The sequence below is a fragment of the Myotis brandtii genome, unplaced genomic scaffold (genome assembly GCF_000412655.1).
Source record: "Myotis brandtii unplaced genomic scaffold, ASM41265v1 scaffold155, whole genome shotgun sequence".
NCBI lineage: Eukaryota > Metazoa > Chordata > Mammalia > Chiroptera > Vespertilionidae > Myotis > Myotis brandtii.
This window is the reverse complement of record NW_005355621.1, coordinates 380,128-404,894: the sequence shown is the minus strand read 5'-3', so window position 1 is coordinate 404,894 and position 24,767 is coordinate 380,128. Positions and strand designations below refer to the sequence as shown.

General features: G+C 41.8%; 2 protein-coding genes across 4 annotated transcripts in view; both read right to left on the bottom strand.

The window, feature by feature from the left end:
* Positions 1-971: 971 nt before the first annotated feature.
* Positions 972-17,007, bottom strand: RTCB (RNA 2',3'-cyclic phosphate and 5'-OH ligase). The gene is made up of 12 exons (XM_005861648.2): positions 16,806-17,007; positions 15,389-15,467; positions 14,163-14,230; positions 12,420-12,519; positions 11,379-11,535; positions 10,292-10,448; positions 9,197-9,356; positions 7,421-7,596; positions 6,708-6,896; positions 5,978-6,088; positions 4,675-4,794; positions 972-2,054 (listed from the first exon to the last, which is right to left on the bottom strand). The coding sequence occupies exons 1-12, from the start codon at positions 16,896-16,898 to the stop codon at positions 1,947-1,949; spliced, it is 1,518 nt and encodes a 505-aa protein (XP_005861710.1). The 5' UTR covers positions 16,899-17,007; the 3' UTR covers positions 972-1,946.
* A 1,191-nt stretch (positions 17,008-18,198) lies between these two features.
* Positions 18,199-24,767, bottom strand: part of BPIFC (BPI fold containing family C) — a 71,107-nt gene continuing 64,538 nt past the window's right edge. For all 3 annotated transcript variants that reach the window (XM_014535980.1, XM_014535982.1, XM_014535981.1), the window contains 4 exons: positions 21,794-21,836; positions 20,131-20,194; positions 19,320-19,396; positions 18,199-18,793 (listed from right to left, as the gene is read on the bottom strand). In XM_014535980.1, the coding sequence (XP_014391466.1) occupies positions 18,671-18,793; positions 19,320-19,396; positions 20,131-20,194; positions 21,794-21,836 (307 nt within the window). In that variant the 3' untranslated portion in view covers positions 18,199-18,670. The remainder of the gene's footprint in view (positions 18,794-19,319; positions 19,397-20,130; positions 20,195-21,793; positions 21,837-24,767) is intronic.

Here is a 24,767-nt window from a genome sequence, read left to right as displayed (position 1 = left end):
AGGAGAAGCTAATAAAGCAGAAGTGCCACTGCATAAACTATTCTCTGTATTTCCCCTTACCTGCTCCCTTCTCTGAAGAGTAACTTTTCTTTTTTTTCCCACCCACACTTGTCTTTTTTAGAGGAAGGGAGAGGGATAGAAATATCAACAATGAGAGACAGTCATTGAGTGGCTGCCTCCTGCATGCCCCCTACTGGGAATCAAGCCCACAACCTGGACATGTGCCCTGACCAGGAACTGAACCTGTGACCTTTTGGTTCATGGGTTGACTCTCAACTACTGAGCCATACCAGTTGGTCAAGAATTTTAAAGTGTCTAAAAAAACTGAAAGTATCTAAGTTAATCTGCAGCATTTCTTGCACTGACACCAGTTAGTTTTGGGAGGAAACCTTGCTTTAAATTAGTCTCAAATGACATACCATTAGGCAAGCCCAGTTATAGGAAGTCTACATGGACACTCCAATGTTGCCTCATCTCCAGAGAATCCAGCACCTGCCAAGAGCCTGTTTCTCATCTTTAAATTAAAGGCCCTCCAGCATTCACTGGTAACTTGTACCCTTAAGTCTTCTGTGTACAGCTACTGGTCCAATCTGAAGGCATAAGTAACCTATAATTATTATGTTGATTCCTAACTTATATTTATTGATAACTTTCAAGCTCTACCATAGAAAATATTTTAAGTTACTGAGTGCTCAGAGTAAAGACATGCTATGTTATTTCCTATCATATATTTTACAGAGGAAGTCTGCTTTTCTCTAGCCTTCCAAATAGCATCTAGAAGATAGTCCAATGGGGGTGTGCGGGGAGGGAGGGAGGAGAGTTATTTTAAGTTGCAGGATGAGTTGTAAGAATATTTTTTAGGGTGAGTCTCTGAAAGCATCCTGGGAGACAATCAGAAAACATCAACATTGACCAAAGTGACACAAGTACAAATACTAATTGTCCTAAGCTATAAAATATTAAACACAAAATATAAACAACCTATTACAACTTTATTAGATTTTTCTCTTTACTGGCTATTTGGATTCAACTGAGGCCTTAGTAACCTACTTTAACATCTTGAAGGTGTCAGTACATAACATGAAATGTGATTAGGTGGCACAAAACTAGTCAACTTGTCAACACCGAGCAACCAGTATCACAGATGTGGCCGTTTCCTGTTTTTATAATGATTCCATCACCCATGTAAAGGTATTGCTGCTGTAGTGCAAGTTATTATTTAAGAAAGGTTTGCCAGACCAGGCATAATTAATGACAGATACCAGCCAATGCCATTTTGCAGGCTAAGTCAAAACTCTGCCTTATATTTAGAATGAGAGGTAGCAACTCTATGAAAAATTATTTTCTTTTGGGTCCCTATTCCCACACTGCCACACATATTCCCTCCTCAATGTGTCCCATCAGCCAATCATCTAACATCCTGACATGACCCGTGGATACTCTCCCAGTAAAAGTGGTAGGATTTTGCTCAGTGCAGGGGAAGGAGGTAGACGGTGGATAAATGGACAAAGTGACAAAAGGAGGGCAGAAAGGAAACATTCTAAAACCTTCTCATTTAACAGAATGTTCTTCCTGACACCTCTCAGGATGTAGAGAGAGCTTGGTGTAAAGAAGTTCATTCTGATGGTTACAGATTCGTATGACTGAGTAAGGTGGTTTCTTGAACTACCCCCATCCCCCAATAGGTTTCCCTAAAAATCTGTGGACAACCAGGGAGGAAGCGTATGCATCCCTTTCCAAATGGGGACCATGTGACTCCTCCCAGAAGGTGATTTTATAACACTGGCTCTCGAGGCATCAGCCTCCCCATCAGCCACTTGCAATGGGCGGTTACAGCAACACACTTTGGAACCTGTCAGGTCTCTGAGTTCTGATATCTGAAGAGCATTTCGGTCCACTTCCACTTCAAGTAAGGGTCACTGGAGTCCATGGCTACAGTCAGGGTTCTACCCTTTGATAACAGCAATCGGTCTCAGTTTAATGGCCTTCTTGCTGATTCCAGCATCATGGCAGGTGTTCACCACATCCGTCACGTTCTTATAGGACTCAGGAGCCTGCAGGAGTAGAGTTAAACATGGAGTTAAACTTCACTTGTAATTAAAGAAATGCACATTAAAACAACACTGAGACTTTCCCTCCCTATCAAATAAGCAAAGATTAAAAAGATGATTAAGTTCATGTTGGTAAAGGGGTAGTAAGATAAACACTCTCACCTTGTTTTATATTTTTTCGAAATTTCTCAAAATTTCCCTAAAGAACATGTATCACTTGAATAACTAAGAAAAGCAGCAAACACAACTGAATGAAACATGCACACTAATACCCAGCTGGAAGGAAATGCACCAAACCATCCTATTAGTGGTAAATATCTTTAGATGGTGGAGTTATTGGCAGTTGTCAAAATTCCTAAAATTAACATGTATTATCTTCACAAGAAGGGAGAGTTATAAAATTCATATATATAACTAACACTATGTATGTGTTTGCATATATGTGTATATATGTACACACACAAATTCTGTGGATTTCTAGCAAGACCTCCCTTCCTTTCTTCCTACCCACACTCACTGTTTTGCCACCATTAGAATGAATCTCATCACATACACCCTTTATCTCCATTTACGTCAACACAGCAGCTCAGGTCTCCCAGACCTATTCGCATAGAGCTCTGTACATAGCTCCGTACATACCGCCTTCTGGCCCATCTCTGTTCTCTTCTGATTTCTGAGACTTCTCCACTGTGGCCTCTGCAACTCCTTCCATTGAGTCAAGTGCAAAATCCTTTCCCTCTTTCCTTCTTTAACATTCCCTTCACCTTTTCGTTCTTGCTGAATCATGGATTTCCCCTGAGGATGTTACTTCTGTCTCCAACTTTCTGAAATGGTAGCTGTCTTCTTTCACAGACTAGGTCATGCCATTAGGCTGAGGAGTGGGACACGTGTCCTTGCTCTTCCTGGTTCTTTACAGATCATTCTCCCTCCTTCCTCCCTAAACACTACCAGTTTTGAATCTTGCAGTCAGCATTTATTACCATCTACTACCTCTTCTTGTTGCAATTATCTGTTAGTCTCAATCACTACCCATCGTTCTGTGAAGATTTCTAGCCCCTTGCTCACTGTCACTCTCTCCTGCTATAATTCTGAGTGATTTCAGTTTTGAGGAAGAGGATCCTTTCAGTACCCTGGCTTCTTAGTTCATTGACTTCTGTTCCTTCAATGCTTACCCTGGCCATTCTCTCCCTGGGTCATACCCCAGAATTTATTACCAATGATCACAAGTCCTTCATTATCTGTTCCAAGGCTGGTGATCACAGCCTAGGTTTCCAGCTCACTCCCCATCGTGTTCCATCTCTGATAACCCTGCAAACCCATGAGACCTACAATCTCTTAGCAACACCCTCAACAATCTTGCTTCTTATTCACTGTGCTGCACTTGCAACCCTGATTAAAGGTAACCCAAGTTGGCCCAGCTGGTGTGGCTCAGTGGTTGAGCATCGACCCATGAACTAGGAGGTCATGGTTCAATTTTGGTCAGGGCACATGCCCAGGTGTGGGCTTGATTCCCAGTTGGGAGCGTGCAGTAGGCAGCTGATCAACGTTTCTATCTCTCTGTCCCTCTCCCTTCCTCTCTATCTAAAATAAAAAATCTATATATATAAAAGCCAAGCGACCGGAACGACTGGTCGCTATGATGCGCACTGCAGCTGGCCAACTGGCCCAATGGGGGCAGGGCTGGCCGGCCAACCTCCCTCGGTCCTCCTGCCCCCGATCGGCCCCTGCAGCCCCATCGGGGCTGGGGCCTGCCAACCTCCCGTGGCCCCTCCCCCCAGCTGACAAGCCCCCATTGGGGCGGGCTGACCAGACCACACCTGTGCACGAATTCGTGCGCTGGGCCTCTAGTAAACATATAAAAGGTAACCCAACCTCTACTTCATGCCTGCACTTCTACATCTGAATGCACTTGACAACCCCCAACCACTGAATTTAGCTCAAGTGTGTCCTTGGTGCTGTCCTGGCAAATTAACTAAAATTTCACTAGACCAATTACTTTCTCTCTCTTTTAGGTAATTATTTCATACTTTCTCCTTCGTCCTCACTCTCAGCTGCTGGCCCTATCTCCTACTATTACTCTGAAAAACTGTTTTCTTAAACACCCAAGTGTAATCTCACTTGGATTTTTGCACCTGCTGTTCTCTATGCCTGTAAAGCTTTCCCCTAGATACCCACATAGCCTGTTCCTCACTCCTTTCATCTCTTCATTCAAGCATCACCTTACTATACCCTATTTAAGCTGCACCCACTCCCAATCTCTCCGTATCTCCCTTCCCATTTTTACTTTGTAGCACTTATTATCTAATGCACTACTAGTTTTACTATTCTGGAAAGTTTCATAAGGAAGGGATTTATGTTAGTTTTGTTCATTGCAGTATTCCTAGCACTTAAAACAGTACCTAACTAAAGCAGATGCTTAATAAGTATTAGCTAAGTAACTGAATAAAAATATTGTAAAATATGCAAGTAAAAATATACTAAGAGTAGTTAGTTATCTCTGGTTGGTGGAATTCTAGATGTTTTCTTTTTTGTATTCCCTAAAATCTCTTAATTAAACATGTGTTGTTCTTAAAATCAGAGAAAAAAATAAATAGTTATTAAAAAGTAAGGTTTTGTCACTTACCTCTTCCATAACCAGTTTGGGTGAGGCAACACGAATTGCAATTCCCATATCTGCCAATTTGTCTAAGACGTCCTGGAAATCTAAGTTACGTCGAGATTTTGCTCGGGACAATGCACGGCCCTAGATTGGGAAAGAAATGAACTTCACTTTATAAATTTAATTTTGTATTTCTCATTACTGTTAATTATCAACTCAATATAAACACATTAATTTTTAATTGTAAACAGTATGTATGCTGTAACAAAAGCTTTGTACTCTTTATGGTTTATAACGGTTTGCCAACCTTAGCCTTACTGACATTTGGACCAGATAATTCTTTGTTGTGGGGGCTGTCCTGTACATTGTAGGATGTTTACCAACATCCTTGACCTCTACCCACCAGATGCCAAGAGGAAAATTCCCCTCCCCAAGCGTGACAATAAAAAATACCCTAGACGATGCTTGTGTGTATGACATGTCATACTGGTTTTGATCACTGGGTTAAAATTAGGAGTTGGGAGGCAGCTGGAAGTGAAAAAGGATCAGAGAAAAGAGTAGGATTAAAACATATTTGTGATAGTTTGTGCTATGAGAGGGTATTCTAGACAGCTATTTTCTACCACAGCACTAGCTAAGCACGCTAATGGCTTAGCACAGGGCTTGGCAAACTGGTTTGCAAGCCAAATCTGGCCTACCACAGCTGTTTTTGTAAATAAAATTTTACTGGAACAGAGCAATGCCCATTTGTTTATGTACAGTCTATGGCTGCTTTTCCACTACAATGGCACAATGGAACAGCTGCCACAGAGACCATATGACCCCCAAAGCCCAAAATATTTAGTCTATTGCTTTACAGAAAAAGTTTACCAATGCCTTGCTTAGAAGAGGCAATATGTTGATATAGTTATGCAGTCTACCCAAAGGCTGTGATTTGCAAATAGGGCATATCCCAGAAATCTTGACTGGACCCACCGGTAAGGGGCAAATTATGCAAATGACTAGGTCCGGTGAATGAGATAACTTGTGAGGTAAACCTGCATCAGTTAAAGTTGTACCAGCTAGGCTAGTGTGACCGAGGTCTGGACTTTGTGGACTTGCAGAAATCAGAAATAGTTGCTGGCCTGACAATGACCCTGCTAGTAGAGATAACAGATGACTTCGGTTGGTTCACCAGACAGTATATATTATGGGAATAAATTCAGGTAGAAGACAAGACCCAAACCTCAACTTTGTTAATGCTCAATCAAGTACATTTACCTGTTAAAATTCAAAACAATGACTAAATAGAAGAGAGCATTTCTAAGTAAGTTTTTATTTTCCTTACCGCTCCATGGCAGGTTGTCCCAAAGGTCTCAGTCATGCCCTGCTCAGTGCCAGTAAGAACGTAACTACAGGTTCCCATGGTGCCACCAATGAGCACTGGTTGTCCAGTGAGCTGAGGATGCACACAGATCAAACATGTTAAAATTCAGAAAAGCATGAGCTTTTTATGCCTGAGATTTAAATTGCCTCTTATATTGGAGGATTGTGGGAGAAACTTGAGCTTCTAATTGCATTTCTCTACAACTATATTGACATTATTTTGATTCTTTGATAATAGAGAAGGGAGGAAAGATGAAAGGAATAAAAATGGGAAGACCGGTAAGGCAGCAGAAGGCAAACTGAAGGCAAGAGCAAAGCATTCAGGGAAAGGTCATTAGGAGGAACCATCCTAGTGAGGCACCTGCCGCTCCAGGCTTCAGTTTCCTCATCTGTGAAATGGGAGTAGGTTAAGGTCTTTCTAACTCTATCACAGTCAACACCAAAAGGATAAAACGAACGAAACAGATTGAGTTTAATCTTAATCCTGTCTTCCAATCATTCAAAGTCCTTAAAAACAGAATCTAAAGTATAGATGATGGGGAGAGTCTGCTTCAGATATTAGAAATCAGTTTTCATGGATGACAGATTTTCTTTTCATAACTGCTGTTTTCCTATTTAAATTAACCAACCATCTTTAGAACTACCTAAGTCATGCACCCACTGCCTGAAACCACACATGGCTTAGCACGTACTTGGTAATCAACAGCAATGAGGGGATGGTGAGGAGGGAAAGCTCGGGTGGATCCCTTCCTGTGTACTAACAGGGTCCGCTCCTTTCCATCCACCACGTGCTGTTCCACTTTGGCGATATTGTGAGAAACATCATAGATGACGTGTAGGTCCAAGTCATCAGGGGTTGTGTTGAATACCTTGGCAAAAGCCTAAAAGAAAAAGCTTAAGTTAAATGCAGCCAGAACCAGCTTTTCAAAACTCATCTTACTGATCCCAGCGAGTCTGTTCCGGAAGGGAGCGAGGGATTTAAGAGTTCAAAAACAGTAGTATTACTCATCTTCACATAAAGGTAAAAACTGTCTTTTAGACCACCTAGGAATTCCATTCCATAAATTCCAAGTTTGGCTGGAAAGCTTCTTGACAATTCTTGACCCTTCCCTTCAGAACTGACTCTTCCTCAGCCTTCTGAATCGTAGTGAATGGTACCTCTAGCCTCTCCAGGCTCAAGGAAAATTCCAGGAATAATGTTGGCTTCTTTCTTCCCTCATTCCCCACACCTGATAGTCTGCTTATTTATTTTAAGGAGATACCAAAAGCTTACAGTGCCAATATTTTAAATATTTATTATATAAATTTCCAAAACCACATTTTCCAAAACTCTGATTTGACTACACTGTTTAAAGCACTTAACTTCATCATGAGTAAGTTGGAACAGAAGAGCAACTTCAAGTACCTGACGGGTTAAGAAGGTCATGGAAGAGCGGTTGACCCAGGCATAGTTCCCAGCTGCTGCCATTCCCTTCAGGTAGTCCTGACCCTCTGGAGAAGCGATTCGAGCACAAGCCAACTGACGGTCATTGACTATAATCTTGTCTCTCTTCATGGCTTTTTCCATAGCAACCAGGGCATCTGGAACAAGAGAGTAGCAAGTCCAAACCAGCCAGCTTTCACGAAATAATTCAGATTTATTACAGAAAGGTAGGATACATTCAAACCCATTCTATAAAAAAAAGAAGTTAAATACAACTTTCCCTTTGAAGTGTTTCTCAGTTCATCTATTGGCTTGGTCAAGATATATTATTGAGACTATTTTCTATCAGAACTGTGACACAAGCTAAGTGGGCTACAAAGACAACATCTGCCCTCCAGGGACTTATAAGGGAAACAAGGTGTGTACACGCACAGCAACAACATGTACTAGTTACTCCTTTACTGGCATGTAAATGAATAAGAACAGAAGTAGTAAACATTTTATATCATCATGGTTTTTAAAAATAATTTTTAGTGACTTAGTGTAAAAGAACTGGATACAAGTTGCCAGACCTGGAGGAAAATCAAATCCATGACAAGTGTAGAGAAGAACTCAGCATAAAGTTAAAAAATTCTAGTAAATGCTCCATATATTTGCTACATGAAATATTTTAAGGGGTCAGGCTGGCACAAATTATTAAATCCTCATAGGATGAAATGTACATATAAGGATGAACTATAATATGCAATTTAAAGTTCACAGTAATTTCCATGTCTCTATAAATTTTCATATATTCATAAATCCTTTCAAACATTCTATTAAGTATTCAGAGCGATCTTCCTACTATTTCCCTGCCTCCTATTTTTGTTCATGCTGCCTTTTGGTCATGAGTGTCCTTTGTTTATGACTGTCCAAACTGCAAACATTATGTGGCCATGAAGCCACTTCTGAAATATTGGCATGTTTTTCCTTTGTCTCTTCTATAATATTTAATCAATCAGTACCTTCTGTCTTTACCCTTTCTTTGTAATGAACATCACATCTCTCTCATGAGACAATGTGAGGGCAGAGTTCTTGCCTATTCCATCACAGAATCCACTGTAACACCTAATCAGTACGTAAATTTAAGACATATTTGTTATATTATGTCTACAACATAAATTCCCCATTTAAGGTCCTTCTTGCTCTTTCTCGGCCAGATAATAATTTTAAGAGGACAACAAAATAGCTGGAGCCAACATTTACTGAGTACCAAGCATCAGACACTGATGTAAATAATTTACATATATTTCATTTAATCTCCTATGAAAACACCACATGAAATAATTATTATTCCCATTTTTTTTTCAGACAAGAAAATTAAGGCCTAGTGAAGTTAATTTGTTCAAGGTCTAGTTAGAAGAACCAGGGTAAAAATCTACACAGGATAGCTCTAGAGCTTTCTTTCTTAAATCTCTATATATTTCCCCATAAAACGTACATTTGGGTCCAGCCCAGCCAGTGTGGCCCAGTGGTTGAACGTCATCCTATGATCCAGGAGATCACAATTCGATTCCCAGTCAGGACCCATGCCCGGGTTGTAGGCTAGGTTCCCAGTGGGGGTGTGGGCGTGGGGGGTGGGGGGAAGAGGGGCATGCAGGAGGCAAGCCTCATCATTGATGTTTCCCTCTCTCTCTCTCTCTCTCTCTCTCTCCCTTTCTCTCTGAAATCAATAAAAATATATTTTAAAAAAAGAAAAAAACTAGGTCCAGAATATACCTGTGGCTACTTGGTGGCCCAAGCCTCTGCTTCCACTGTGGATCATCACGCACACCTGTCCTTTATGGTCGATGCCCATCTTCTTAGCAGCATACTCATTGAAAATCTCATCTACAACTTGGATTTCTGCATAGTGGTTACCTGCTCCCAGGGTCCCCAACTGAAAATACAAGAATGTCTGGTAAAATAGCTTCTAATCTGATAAAAAAAAATCCATTTAAAAGTAAATAGGTAAAAAACAAACAATAACAAAACAAGAAAACAATCACACAAATAGTGTTTTATGTAACAAAAATATTTCTAAGCTTTTGAAATGCTTCACTCATTTTAAGCAATAGTCCACACAACAGAGATAAGGCAGAGCAGCTCCTGAAGTTTATTGTATCATTATCTGCTTGAGGCACACACATATCAAAAGCTTCATAAACCAAAAACCATACCATTAAGTGGCTCAAAGGACATTTTAAACATTATTGGGAGAAGGGTCAAGTTTGGAGATGAACAACTATGAGTTCACTGACATCATTATCCATCATTGAAAGTCTATGTCCCTTAACTGGAGCTAGTAGGAAACCAGAGTATGGCAGTGCTTGAAGAGTTTTTAGAAGTTGCCTAGCTTTAATTATCCCAATTTTCAGATGAGAAAATGAGACCCAAATAGGCAAAAAAGACTTGCCCAAGGTCACAGTGAATTACTGGCAAAGCCATCAAAATTAGTTGTAATATCTGGTATATTCTTATCTCATGGATACCAATAATTGACAAGGCATCTCTTTTCATCTTAGATATGAGAAAACTTTCAGCTAAATCTTAGATTGTCAAAACAATTTTAGCATACATTTTAAGCCTAATCCCATTTTTTCCCATCCACTTCTAATTCATGGTATCTTGTTTTATCTTATGAACATTGGCAAGATCCTGATAACTTTTTAAAAGAGTAAGAATGAAGCACAAACAAATTTGTGCTCATTTTGATATACTATGAAAAAATCTGGGGATGTATATTTCCTACATAGAAGACACATTTTTTTCCACCACCAACAAAAAAATAATATGAAAAATATTAACATGTCCCCCCTCCAAAGTGAGTGTTACCTGAGGAAGGCCTCTTTTTTTTGCCCTTGCAGAGACCTTATTGGGGTCAGCTTGCAGCATTCTTCCATACTCCTCACAGTGCTCCTTGTCTTCAGCCCAGGCGTAGCCTTCTCTTAGTGACCAGTCCACACCCATCTCCAAGGCCTCTTCCAAGTCTCTGAGTGAGTAATAAGGTGCTGGTCATTTCACAGTCAAGGCAGATCAAAACCTAGGGATGATGAAAATCTCAAAGGGTAGAGGAAAAGCTACATTTATCAACTAACACCTGTGTACCAAGCATTGTGCCAGATATAAAGTTTATGCTCTCAGCAACTTTAAAGTTTTCTGAGGAAAGCAGCTACATAAATAACTGTAATATAAAACAGTAAATGCTACATCAGAGATGATTACAGTTCTTCCTTGACATTTATATAGCCCTTTATTTATAGTTTTCAAATCTTATTTACATTAGATTTGCCTCTCTGATCCTGCATTCCATGAGGTGCTAATCAAGCAGCCAAAGATTTATGACCATAATCAGATGTCACTATTTACCATTAACTTTACCACAGCTACCTGCCTTCATTAATAATTTATGGAAAATTAGTCAAATAATACATAAAGCTATCTAAATGTCCTTAGGCAACACAAGTTTTAAGCTCTATTCCTGCCTTCACAGAAGTACAATAAAAGTACAAAGTAAAGACCAGGCTTTACTGCACCTGCATTTAGAAGCCAAGATGCACATACATTAAAACCCCTAGAAGGAAAAGGCTCTGATCTTCATCTAAGGTCCAGACCTCTTCCAAAACAGTGCCAGGAGAGATTGCAATGTTTAATGTTCCTGCCTGCTATAGCCCACTTCAAACATTATTTATAGGACAAAATTCCTATCTAAACATTTATAAATGAGTAGTATTTATTTATATGTTCCAGGCATGCTTTTCAAAGTGGGCTGGACCTCATGCTTAAAAAACCAATTCATTACCACTTCCTGTCAAGAGGCTGAACAATCCCCATCTCCTAAGTGTCCTGAATTGGAAATGATTGTGAGGGTCTGACGGGCATTATTTCTCTCACTCCATTTATTAGAACCTTGTGCGCTTACTTGGCATTCATTGGGATGACACCTTTGGATCCAACCCCAACAGGGATGTGGTCAAACATAGCTTGGGCAAGTTGCTCCTTCACAGGCTGGACATCGCTTTCATCTAAATTGGTTCTTAGCAAGCGAACCCCGCAATTGATGTCAAATCCGACACCACCTACAAAACAGAGAAACGTCAGTCAAATATTAGGAAAATCAGGCAGCTGGGCATTTCGACCTGTGGTTGCCCACCACTGATGAGGGTTTAAAGGCAGCCACACACACAACCATGAATGTAAATTAGAGGTCAAGGTGTCAAGTTTGTCAATTGTTCAAATCCTCTATATCCTTACTGAGTGAAAGCTCCATTACCTCGAGAAAAACAGTGTTCAATGTGGGGCTTGTAGCCTCACAAATTCTTGCTGCCATAATAACTTTCCCAAGCTCTCAAATAATTTTTTTTTTTTTTTAATCCAGCCTTCCTTGTTATTCCCAGCAGGGGATTTGTCTGCAACATCCATGTTGACCAGTGCCAGAGGCAAAACTCTCAAGATGTGATTTGTACTTTCCCCGCCCCCCTCAGATTCTGATGTGAATTATTTCCAGTGAAAGCACACACAGCAGGAAAGACATATACCACTGGAGGTGAATAATGATGACAATGAAAGCAAACACCGGGTACTTGCTATGTGCCTAGCACTGTTCTAAGTATTTTCCACAGCTTAACTCATTTAATCCTTACAATAATGCTGCAATTTGCCCAAGGGGTAACTGTGACATAAAGATACATACTTTGCCAGGAAAGTGTTTGTTTTGTAGCCAATGTTTGAATAGCGCCTGGCATATAGTAAGAGCCTGAAGCATTCTCCTAACTATATGCTTTACTTGATATTTTATGAGCCTCTGAGTGTCCACAATGAATTCTCTCAGTAAACGAGGAAAAGGAATGATAGTGTTGGGTGAGACAGAGAAGCACACAGGAAGCAGCCATGCTCTAGTTCACCGAGGCGATGATACGCTGAGAGGGGGTACACACTTGACAGTAGCATGCAGTCACCTTACCTGGGGACACCACTGCTTCAGGGTCATTCATATCAAAGGCTGCCATATTCCCAATAGCAAACCCATAACCTGAATGGACATCAGGAAGCCCAATAGATCGCTGAAAGAGAGTTAGAGAATGAAATACAGCTTGTTTAACCTGGCACTCTGGTTGCCTGATGATCCTGATACTAATTCTCAGAGAGGCTGCAAGTTAAAGCCTTCCCCAAATCAAGATCCTATTTTCATAAAATATTCTCTATTGGTGAAAATTAAGTGTAAACATTCCTAATCACGAAGTTAATACAGTGGAGAAAATCCTTCTTATAAAGTCTGATCATTAACTAAGGAAACCTAAACAGAAAAGCCTCAGTATAACATGATAACAAGTGGACCACAGACTACCTTTGATGTGCTATCACATTTTAAAGGCATCAAAAGATAGACACTGACAAGGTGTGGTCATGTCAGGTTAAAAGGAGAGAAATATCTGATTTATATAGGTCCTTGGTATTTAAGCAATCACAGACAAATGTAATCCATTTAATGGTATGCATACTGTATACTTTCTACATCTGGGACCTAGAAAGGGATCCTGATCCAGGAGGAATGCAGGTAAAACAGGGTGAGGATTTATGGAGATACCAGACACCTGTGAGTTCTTCATATCCATAAGCTCTGCCTCCCCACTGCCCGGCATAGAAACTGGCATTAAGACCTCAAAAAATGTCTGTAGAATGGATTCATTTTTAACATCTACCTGTAATGATGGGATCTGAACGTTAGACTGCAGTGGGGGCCCACTTATACCATCCAGTTTTATCTCTGTTGCCTTCACTACCCTTTTTCTTTTTTTTTTTTCCTGTACAAGCTAATAACATTCGTTTTACTTGTTTCCTTAAACAAAAGGAGGAGCAAGAGGCCCAGGCCACCATCCCTGTGACACCCTCAGCAGACAGGGAGACGCAGGGGCCACCCAAGGCGGCACAGGTCAGGAAACCTGAGCAGGATACTGGTCTGGCCCCTTGTCTGCACAGAATGGCTTGGAGGGGAGGAGTGGTGTCCTGGGCTTTTGGGGGGAGAGGTCAGGGTCATGTGAGAGGCTCCACCCAGTCCACAGCCTGAAGGCCAGAATGAGCATCTTGAGAATGAGTAAGAACACCTCTGTTGGGGCCTGAGGCCTGAGCACCGGGTCACTGGGACTCCATTAATTCACTCCCCTCATTCATTCCTGGGTTGGAGCCTTCTCTGGTTCCCCCGGCTCCTGGACTGCAACTGGTTGCTCTGTATTGTAACTAATTTTCTGCCTCATCACTACCCTCTTTTTCAATCACATCCAGAATGCTATACTGTCCTCTCTCCCTCTCAATCCCAACCCTTAAACTTCTTTCCGTTCCTTCTCCAATCATTCTCTTAAATGGGGCCAGTGAAAAATACAATGGTGGTGTATACTAATCCAGGAAAAACGATGTATAATGACAAAAAAACAAGAACACATTAAAAACTACTTCCAAAGTTCTCAAACGCTTATAGGCTGCAACCAGAATCTGTGATATTATTCAGGCCCATTATTTCTTTATGTCCCAGGGTTATTTCTAGATGTTCAAAATCAGTGGTCGCCAACCGGTGGTACACGAGGTCCGAAAGGTTGGCGACCGCTGGTCTAAATGACACCACTATAGTTAGGCATGGTCATTTATCTATTCAACAAACTTTTAGACTAAGAGAAAATATAAATGATTAAAGCTCTGAACATGGACTCACATGAACAATCCCAGGCAGGGCTGCCACATTGCCAATTTGTTTCATGGCAGGCAGGAAGCCACCAACACCTGAAGACAAAAATTCAAAATTAGAGGACACATTTGCTTTTTAGTAAGCATATTTCTACATTTCTAGGTTGCATTACATGAAGGGAAGTGATTAGGACTACTAAAACAATATAAAAGGACGTTTGAGATGGAAGTGTGAAGGCAGCTTCTTTAGAAGGCAGCACATGCGCAGAGAGGTAGCGAGGGCAACCAGACTAATGACAAACACCTGTCAGTGTTCTGTGCAAACCAGGGAAGGCTGTTTGCAAAAGTACTGGGAAATGTAAAACATAATTATTAAACATTATGTTGTCAATATAAAAAATGTATTCTTTCATAGTTCACCTTTTTATAAAAAAACATCAATATTGGTTTTACTCTAAGTGACAAAGAGGGGCAATGTGGAGTTGAAAAAACACGGGATTAAGAGTCAGGGAACTGGGGTTCTAGCTCCAGCTCTGTCACTTGGTCGCTGTCATTTTAGGCAAGTGAACATACTGTGGCAGGAGGCAGGTGGGACTAAGTTTGTTGATCTAAAAAATAAAAGGATTAAAATTAGGTTTCAATTCCACCATTACTATTAGAGCTTTTTACATTTTCTCATAAGCTCACTGTAATCCTGCAAAATAGGTGTAATAAAATGTCCTTTATAGATGAGATAACTGAAGTTAAGTAAGGCTAATCAGTGTACTGGTTAAGAATACTGACTTTGGAATCAGTTACTTCTGGGTCTGAAATCTGGCTCTGTCACCAAGAAGTTGTGCAACCTCAGACAATTAAAATTAGTTAGCCTCACTGAACCTTGACTTGCACATCTTTAAAATGGAGATAGTATCTTCCTCTTAGAATTCCTCTAAGAATTACATGAGATAACCTAAGTTAAGCACCTGGTAAAGCGCCTGGCACACAGTAAATGCACAATAAGTGATAGCTCTTATTATTATCCAAGGTTGGCTTCAAAACCAACCAGTTCCATCCAACTCCAAATGGTTTCTACAAGGTCAGGTAGCTAACAATATAAGCACAAATTAAAAACAGTTTTTTGGGTCTCATTTCAAGTCTTGGTCGTTTCTTGACAATATTTCTGTACTTTTAAATAATTATCTGAATTACCATATTTTTCAGGCTACAGGAAAGACATTACTTACATGACCACATATAAAATTCTAATGCACTTACCGCCACCTCGACACGCATTCCTTAATTCCTCAAACATTAATTTTTCCAGAGCATCATTTACATAGAAAATTCCTTCAACCTGGTACCAAAGAAAATGAAGAACTATGTCTGAGCACATGTACATGACATACAGACACTGGATAGAATACAAATACTGTATGCAATATTCATTTTGCTTTACTCTTTTATAAAATACTTTCACATTACCTTAAACAAGCAGAAAACTTCCTATAAAAAAGTACAAGATGTTCCCATCCTTAAACACAGTTGCCCCCGAAAAACGTGGGGGTTTAAGGCACTGACAAACCCCTCCCCCAACCAAGTAGTTGAAAATCTGTAACTTTTGACCCCCCCCCCAAAAAAAAACCTTTTAACTACGAATAATAGTCTAACTGGAAGCCTTACTGATACCATGAACAGTTAACATGTACTTTGTATATGTACTAGTACTATATTCTTACAGTAAAGTAAGCTAGAGAAAAGGAAACTTTAGTATTTATTGAAAAAAAGTCCATGTATAAATGGACCCATGCAGTTCAAACCTGAGTTGTTCATGGGTCAACTGTATATCTTAAAAATGTAGTATTTTGAAAGGTTCACCAATTGTTTTATTCATTCTCCTATTCTCAAAGCCACATTTAAGAATGTAACAGGTAAAACACTTTGTACAGGTGATAAAAGTCTTTCAATTGCCCTTACTGCCCAAAGGTCTCAGTGTTCTTGTGCTTGTACAATATCAATGGGTTTTAGTGTGGTGATGGCCGGAGGGGATATAGGGAATGAGGCAGAAGAGGGTAAAGAGGGGACAAATGGTGACAGATGGAGACTTGGCTTGGGGTGGTGCACACACAATGCAGTGCACAGATGATGGGTAGAATTGTGCACCTGAAACCTGTATCCATCTGTTAACCAGTGTCAACCCCATGCCTGCCCTGTGAACTTTCCAGGCTGCCGTGAGGAACAAAACCGCTTTATTAAAAACCAACGCGGACCAGCGAATGCTACAATCTGGTTCGGCGAACACCCATCTGTAAAGGTCACATGACCAGCAGGACGTGGAGGAATGGAGTTCCAGTCCCAGCAACTCTACCCCGGACTGGCCGTGCCACCTCGTAAAAGGCAACGAACGTCCCCGAAGCCCGGGAATGGAACGCCTCTTACGGTGCGTTTGTGACACTCATGTGTGAAAGGGTCTGCAAACGCCGCCTTCACACTTGCTGGGAACCCGCCTAGACAAACCCCGCTTAGCTCGTCCACGTGGTCTGGAGACCTTTCAGCGGGGAAACGGGGTCGGGACCCCGGTCCCGAGGCCAGAGGGTGGGGTGAGAGGGACTTTGATGGGGGTGGGGCGGCCCCAGCGCTCGTGTAGCCCCCGGCGGGAAGGCCCCGCCACCGGCTCTCCCTCCCCCCGTCTCACCTGCATGTTGGGCACGAAGCCCTTTTTGATTCTCCAGCAGTTTTTATTGATCTTTTCCAAGAACTGCAGCTCATCGTTGTAGTTGCGACTCATGGCGGCGACTACGGGTATCAACGCCCGGTGCCGCTTTGAAGAGAGCTGCCGCGCTGTCCCGGGATCCCGAGCACCACTTCCGGGACTCAGCGCGCAGGCGCAGCCGGCTCCGCAACAGGAGGGGCTACGGCAAGTACCGAGGCCCCAAACTCATCGCACAACCGCTTTTCTCTCAGTTAAGTTAGACTGCCCTCCCGTGTTTACCTTTTTTGGGTAGTCACTAGTCATTGTCTCCAGGCTAAAGCCAAGCGAGCTAAATCCAGCAGTTTTTAGCACGACCTAGCTACCTTTTGCTTTGGAAGTGCTTGTAGTACTGGAAAACGTGCAGAATCTGGGTCGGGTCGCTGCTCTAATGAATAGATCAGCCTGGAGTTTCATCCCCACCAGCTGAGAAAGATGAATATGTTTAAATAAATGCCACCACTGAACATTTGTAATGTTTCAGAATGAATTTGTGGATATACCTTGAATAACTTTTATGTCGCAAAAGAATACCCCCAAAGCATTAAACATGCGAGTTTCATTACAACAAGCACTGAAGGGGCAGCTGTTATGGCCAGATGTGCGCAGTCTTTCTTTGGCGACTCAGTACTCTATGATCATGCTTTTGTCTGCAGTGTCTCATGTTCAGAGTAGTAAGTGAGCTTTCAGTGATTTCAGTTTCTAGTCCTACTTCTTGTAAACAACGACTTGGGAATCAGAAAGACTTGGATTCAGTTTCTACTTTTGCCGTTTACCAGCTTTGTGTGGTTAATCTCTCTTGACCTTTGTGTCCTCATCTATAAAATGAGATGATAATTCTTCATAGAGAGGCTGTGAGGATGAAATGAACCGACACTCCTGAAGTAACCTACATAGGGTCTGGCATGTGGTTAGCACTCCAATCAACCGCTCTCTTCCATCCCCCGACTAGATTACAAACAACACAAAAGCAAAGTTTGTGGTTTCTATTCATTTCTTACATCCTCTATGCCAGTCTCCCCGTCCTCCTCTTTTGTCTCAATTACACCCCATTGATTAGGTGCTCCAACGACATTATCATCATCATCATCATCAAGTGTGAGTTATCCAGGGCTAGTACTCGGCACTGCCATTTCATTTAATTTGGGAAGGAAAACACCCTGAAACTTAAAGAAGTGATACAACTTCCAGACACCTAAGAGGCAAAATCAAGCCTTGAAATCTGTACAACCTCAGTTTTCATCAACATTAAAGATGCTAAATTCTCTTCCCTCTTTTCTGTCTTATTTTATTTTACAAAGGGACAGGAAATTTTGCAAATAAAAAGACAAGGTTGACATCGATAGAAAACAATTTTAATTAAATACAGGGGACAGTAGCAGTAAATATAAAACACAAAATCCAACATACAGGGAGGGGGAGAACCCTCGAGAGCTGAAAGGGCCGAAGGGATCTCCACTGACAACACCAATTCAAATCTGTCCTTACGCGTTTCTCACACATCCCTTCAGAAGCACAGGCCTAGCTCTTGGCCACAGAATCTTATAAACACAGAAACACACAACATGCATTGAAACATGAACACACATTCAACTGATCATCCCTACACATACACAGAGACACACACATCCTGATTTAACTCTTTAACCCAGTTTGCTCCCTCTGTCGCAGAGGGCTTGAGAAGGAAAACTTTCAGCCTAGGCACTCCACAGGAACTTTAAGACTCCAGCGTGCACTGTTTTCTCCTTCTCGGTTGACAGTTGGTGGGATTAAGGGCCATTGACTTCCTGGAGCGGACTCCAAACCAGCAATCAGGGCACTGATTTCCCCCTCCACTGTCCATTTATGAGATTCAGACCTTCCCAACCGTAGAAACTTGGTTGCTGTTTTAAGGGCGTTTCATACTTCAGGTCAGTGGAAATCAAAAGGAAATGCTGAAAAAGATGTAACGATGAAGATAAGGTGAAACCTGAGGCATCTATAGCCATAGGATGTCTGGGTTTACCTGAGGGGTGAGGAAGAGGTGGTTTTCTTTACCAGGTCCTACTGTGTCACATCCTCTCCTCCCCTACCCCACAGCCATGCCTTTTGCAAACTCCATAAACCACTTCACCTCTCTGAATCTTACTTTCCTCATCTATAAAATGGGATGGATACTCCCAGCCTTCCAGGCTGTCTTTTGGAATAAAGAAAATAAAAGTGCACTACAGTGCCTCTTGTTCTGTGGTGTGAATAAATTTGGCTGCAAAGGGAATTTGGACCTGGCCTGATTATAAATTCAAGTTTAAATGCTCTTCATTGTTAACTGGAAGCTTCAAGAGCTAAACATTTTGTTTATAAGATTCCTTGGGCTCGGAGAAAAACAAAGCAGAACAAAATAAAACAGAAGGTAAGCAAATAGAAGGAGGCTTATTCTACTATGAGCAGCAATGGGGCAGTTAAGAGACTTCACATTCTTACCTCAAGGACTTCAATGTCTGAATTGACGAATGAGATTTTGTGTGGGCTGGGCAGAGGAAATCCTTGCTGCAATTTTGCTAAAATACAAAACAAGATGTAACATAACTGGGCACGGGCACAGAAGTTTTGTCAAGCTTTTCAGTAAGAGACTAACAGGCAGCTTTTAAATAATCTATCTTTTCATTCTCCCTGGTCCTTTGTTTTCATTTTTTCTGACATGTCCCTAGCATTGCCCCGGAAGAGTGGTTAATTAATCCATTCTTAATAGAAATGCACCTGCAATTATGTGCATTTGGATGGCAGAAACATGCTGGCACCTTGTCCAATTTATATTTTGAAAACATCTTACTTTTTGGGTCCTGAGAACATTCTGGTCTCTAATACAAAGTATAATTTAATTAAGCCAAACTCAAGATGCTGCTGTGTGTGAACATTTGTCATTCATGAAAACTGTGTCTATCCAGATGGTGGTCTTTGCATAAGAACCAGAGAGACACTGACCGCTAAGGAGAATAATGCCATTTCTGGTTGAAGGCGACTCTTCCCTGTGTAAGGAGAATGGTTTCAATCTCCGTAACTCAACCAGAGATAGCCTTTCTTGCCGAGTCTTCATGCAGAGTTGCTAACAAGGCTTGGATCTGGAATAACTAATTTTGCAACTGTATCCTTGATGGTACAAACTTTGCAAATTGTGGCTCTGGCCTGGATTCCTAATAACACCTGAGAAGTACAAGCTTTGGGTGGAAAGTCCCAAACAATCCCCAACATTTGGCCAATGTCAGAGTCACATTGTTTCCCAAGGACCTCTTACCGTTGGCCAGTGGGAGGACGCCAAAGTGGAGAATGGAGGACAAAATATTTTCAAACCTCAAGACCTGAAATGAAAGGGGAAACGAAATCACTTGGGCATTGTGAAAGAGCCATGCCTGGGTTAGGCCTGCACTTTCCCAGACCTTACCGGGATAGAGAGCTATGATTAGGATCTCCCCATAGAGATACGTATTCTAGCTTCCAGACTCGGAAAGCTATTTTGTGGGAAACCACACTACAGAGTTTCCCAATCCCTTTTCCTCCTTGAGGATGGACATTTCTGCTCCCCGCTACCCTGGATCATGGTGACAACAAATGTCGAAGGACCATCTGGTGGCAGCAAACATGGCAGCTTAGATATCTACCAAGTAAGACAATCCTGGACAACTAACACATATCCCAATGCGTAGTCTTTCCTTAATTTACTGCGAAGCCCAGCCACAGCATTATGTTATGCGCCATGGTTAATGACATCACCAGAATGCCCAATTTATCTTTAATAAACTATGGTAGTTGTATAATCTTAGCAAAGTGCTGATTTCTGGGAAGGCTCAAGTATTAAAAACTAAATCGACTATGATAAACATGTATTCATTCAATGAATATTTTTTGAACACCCTCTAGGTTTAGCAATAATAAGGACCTCTTTGCAGCTTAACAAGGGTGGCTCTGAAGCAGATTTCCTAGCTTTACCTCTTGTTTATACCACTTTACTGTGTGATGCTGGGAAAGTGCCTTAACCTCTCTGTGCCTCAAGCTCCTCAACTGAAAAGTGACAATAACAGTACTCATCGCATAGGATGTTGTCAGGATTATACAAGTTAACATTATGCCTGGTATATACTATTGTCATTTTTCCCCCCAGAAATCTCATGGTTAGTACACTCTGTTGTTGGTAGCGAGCAGTTTTTCTGGGTCTTCCTGGAAGACCTGGACTCATTTTGACTCCTCGAGGCTCAGGAAATATTATTTACAAGACAGTCAGCTATGCATTCTCACTGACTATTGTCTGTCATCAACCAAATAGCTATGCCACAGAGGTGCTAATCCAGGGTGACCCTACTTGAGAACCACTGCTCTAGAATATAAGCGCCATGAAGTTGGATGCCAATTAGTGATTTGGAAGCTTGGGAGGGGGGCTTCCAAGTTGCATGCTGGGATATACTCTTCCAATCAGGAGGTCACCAGACTGCGCCCCCCACAAGGTATCTATACAACCAGCCTTGACCTAATTTTAGGAGATGGACAGAAAGCCTTTGAAGAGCAAACTTGATCATGGCCTAATAGCTGACATGGAGCCTCATTCTTTGGGAGTCAGTCTGGATCTTAAATTGAACTGTAGAGGATTATTTTATAAAATAATAAAATCTTCCTGAAAATGCATCTCCCCACCCCTGCAACATTACACAGTGTCTTAACAGTCTTTTGAGTACCTTTTAAAGTCTTTCTGAGTAGATAAAAGTGAATTGGAAAGTTCCTCTCTTGTTTAATAGTTAATGGGCTTGGTGGACCGACCAGTAGCTACAGAAAGAATTTTAAAGTTAAAACCTACACTCCTGGGAAAATCAAGTACTCCTCAAGGCATAAGAAAACAGCCATCCAACTACTCTATAGGAGGATTCACATTCTCCTTGGACAGGGAATGCTGAGACTCTGATTCCTACCTCAATATTGTCACGATTGGACTCTGGCAAAGAGAGGCGGAACCTGAAAACAAGACCACAAAAATCAACAGGTTAAAGGAGGAATATTTTAAAACAACCATTTAATTAGAAAGAAACAAAAGGGGTTGGAAATTTTTTTTAGCTCAATATGTTACTATTTAAAAAAACCACACCACCCAATCTTGTAAGGACATGATGTTCTATTACATCTTTACCCCTATATTCGCTGCTTAAGAAGCAGGGCAGGAATAGCAGAAGGCTTGGGTTCCCCAAGTGCTTTTGGTCTGTGGGACTTAGTCTGTTGGCAACTTGGAATGCAGAACAACCTTAATAGTTTTCAGTCAACAGCCATACCAACCCCGCCTCCCCCCGACCCCAATCTCCTCTGATCTCTGAAGCTAAGCAGGGTTAGGCCTGGGAAGTACTGGGTTGGGAGAACAGTTCCAGGTCTTCTTGCTCTGAACTCAACCTCATAACTTCTCTGATCCAGGCTGGTACCTTATTAATAAACATGATGATGATGGTGATAATGATGACACTATATGACATGTCCTAGTTTAGGAGATTTATACCCCTTTTTTAAAAATAATTTTTTTGTTAATCCTCATCTGAGGATATTTTCTCAGGGGGAGAGAGAGAGAGAGAAAGAGAGAAAGGGAGGGAGGAAGGGAGAGAGAGAGAAACATCGACATCGATGTGAGAGAGACACATCAACTGATTGCCTCCAGCACTTGGCCCAACCAGGGGTGGGGAAGAGAGAGAAACATCGATGTGAGGGAGACACATCAACTGATTGCCTCCAGCACTCGGCCCAACCAGGGGTGGGGAGTGAACCTGCAACCCAGATATATGCCCTTGGTCAGGAATCGAACCTACGACACACACTTTGGTGCATGGGCCAATGCTTTAACCACTGAGCACACCAGCCAGGGCTAAACATTTTTAAATTTAAACTTCACAATAACCCTGTGATAGATGCAATTATTGTTGCCCCTTTTGCAGATGAGGAAACTGATGATCAGAGAGGAGAATTAAATTACCCAGGTCTCAGAGTTAGCAACTGATGGATCTGGATGACAATCTCACTCTACTTGACTCTAGAGTCCATGCCCGGCCGAGGCCACAGCTCTCAGGAGGCTGTATCACCTATATCATTTTTTATCTGTTCAGTCATAACACATTGGGGAAACGTCAGCTCTGACAGCTGTCTGGCATCACAGGCAGTGCAGGGAAACTGTGAAAGGCGCTGCTGGGACATGGGGAGGGATGCCTCCTCTTGGTCACACCACCTCTCACGGACAAGGCAGACCAGGTTGGAAATCTGGCCACATAAGGTGGAACACATTTGTGAGTTTTCCTTCTTTTCTTTCATCACAACCCCAAGCCATGATTGGCCGCTTCAGGACCACCTCCTATGAGTGAGCTCGTCTGGGGTGTCCCACAGACCAACTGTCCTTTCCTCATAAGGCCATCTTCTGTCTCTCTCCTTGTTCTCTAGGCGCACTCACAGGTTTGCTTACTAATGGACACGTCTCACTGTCTGCAGAGAAACAGGTGGAGCAAAGAGCAAACTCTCCCTCCTCTGTTTCTGAAAAACATGCGAGTGCAGCTCAGACCACGAGGTGGCGACTCAGTTCAGTCCTTTGACCTCTCATTCTCTACCAGGCCTCTAGCCTGCTACAGAAAGCCTTGACACTAGGAACTAATTTTTATGACAGAACCACAGAGTCCTTGGGGAAAACGGGAGCTCAAATAGCCTTACTTTGCAGACATATAAGAATATAGCTTATTTAAAAAGTTTTGGAGAAGGTTTATTGTCCTGATTGAAAACCAGAGCTAAAGTGCAAACTCTGAAGCGTGGCAAGAGGCCCTTTATGATCTGGGCCAATATAGCAAATATGACACAATGAAAGTCAAGTGCAGCAAAGCACAGGCACTCACAAAGCCATTCCTCCAACCCTGTGGCCACAGCGGACATTGAAAATCAATCCTACACTCAATATCTACCCTATAATAATTGTTTATCTCTTTGCCTGATTGTGAACTCCTTGAGGATAGAGATTCAGTCTTAACTTTGTATTCCCAGATTGAGTACAGGGCATGGCACATTTAGGCACTTACTGTTCATTCATTCATCCATTCATTGATTCATCCAGCAGATATTTACTGAATACCTAATAGGGTTCGTTCGTTCATTCATTCATTCATTCATTCATTCATCCAGCAGATATTTATTGAATACCTAATAGATTGTGAGCAAAACCAGACACAGCCACTGCTCTCATGCAGATTATTATAGCCTAGTGGGGAGGCAGGCATTAATCAAATGATCCACTGATGAAGGTGTAATTGCAGATTGTGATAACTGCTATGGTGGAAAGAAATACATTCATGGAGGCAAATGAGAAAGGAACCTCATCTTACTTGGTGGTTACGGGAAGTTTTCCAAACCACGGAAAAATGTCCTTGAGCTAATATATAAGGGATGAGCAGGGTTAAATAGGCAAAAGGGAAAGGGAGAGAGAAGGGGTTGGGGCAGAAGTTGCAAAGGCCCCGTGGAGGGAACAGAGAGCAAGATGATGCTGGAGAGGCAGACGGGGTTGACCAGGCTAGGTTTCTCAGGCCATGTTAGAATTTTGATATTTATCCTAAGAGCGAGGAATCGACAGAAGGTTTCTGAGAAGGGAGGTGATGCCCGTGTTCTGTAAAGATCACTCTGGCTGCAGCATGGAGGGAAGACTGGCAGGTGAGAGGTTTCCCAGATGCTCAGTCTATGCTCAGTGATGTGGTTTGCAACGTGCAGAATTTTATTTATGTGAGGGATGGAGAGAAGCTGTGTGTGTAAGAAGCAATTAGAGAGCAATGCAAAGCAGTGTGTATTCAGGTGCTCTTTCGTGAGTTGCTGCTGGAAGTCTGAGAAGGTGGGACAAGGTAAAACAGCCAGTGCGTGTGTGTGTGTGTGTGTGTGTGTGTG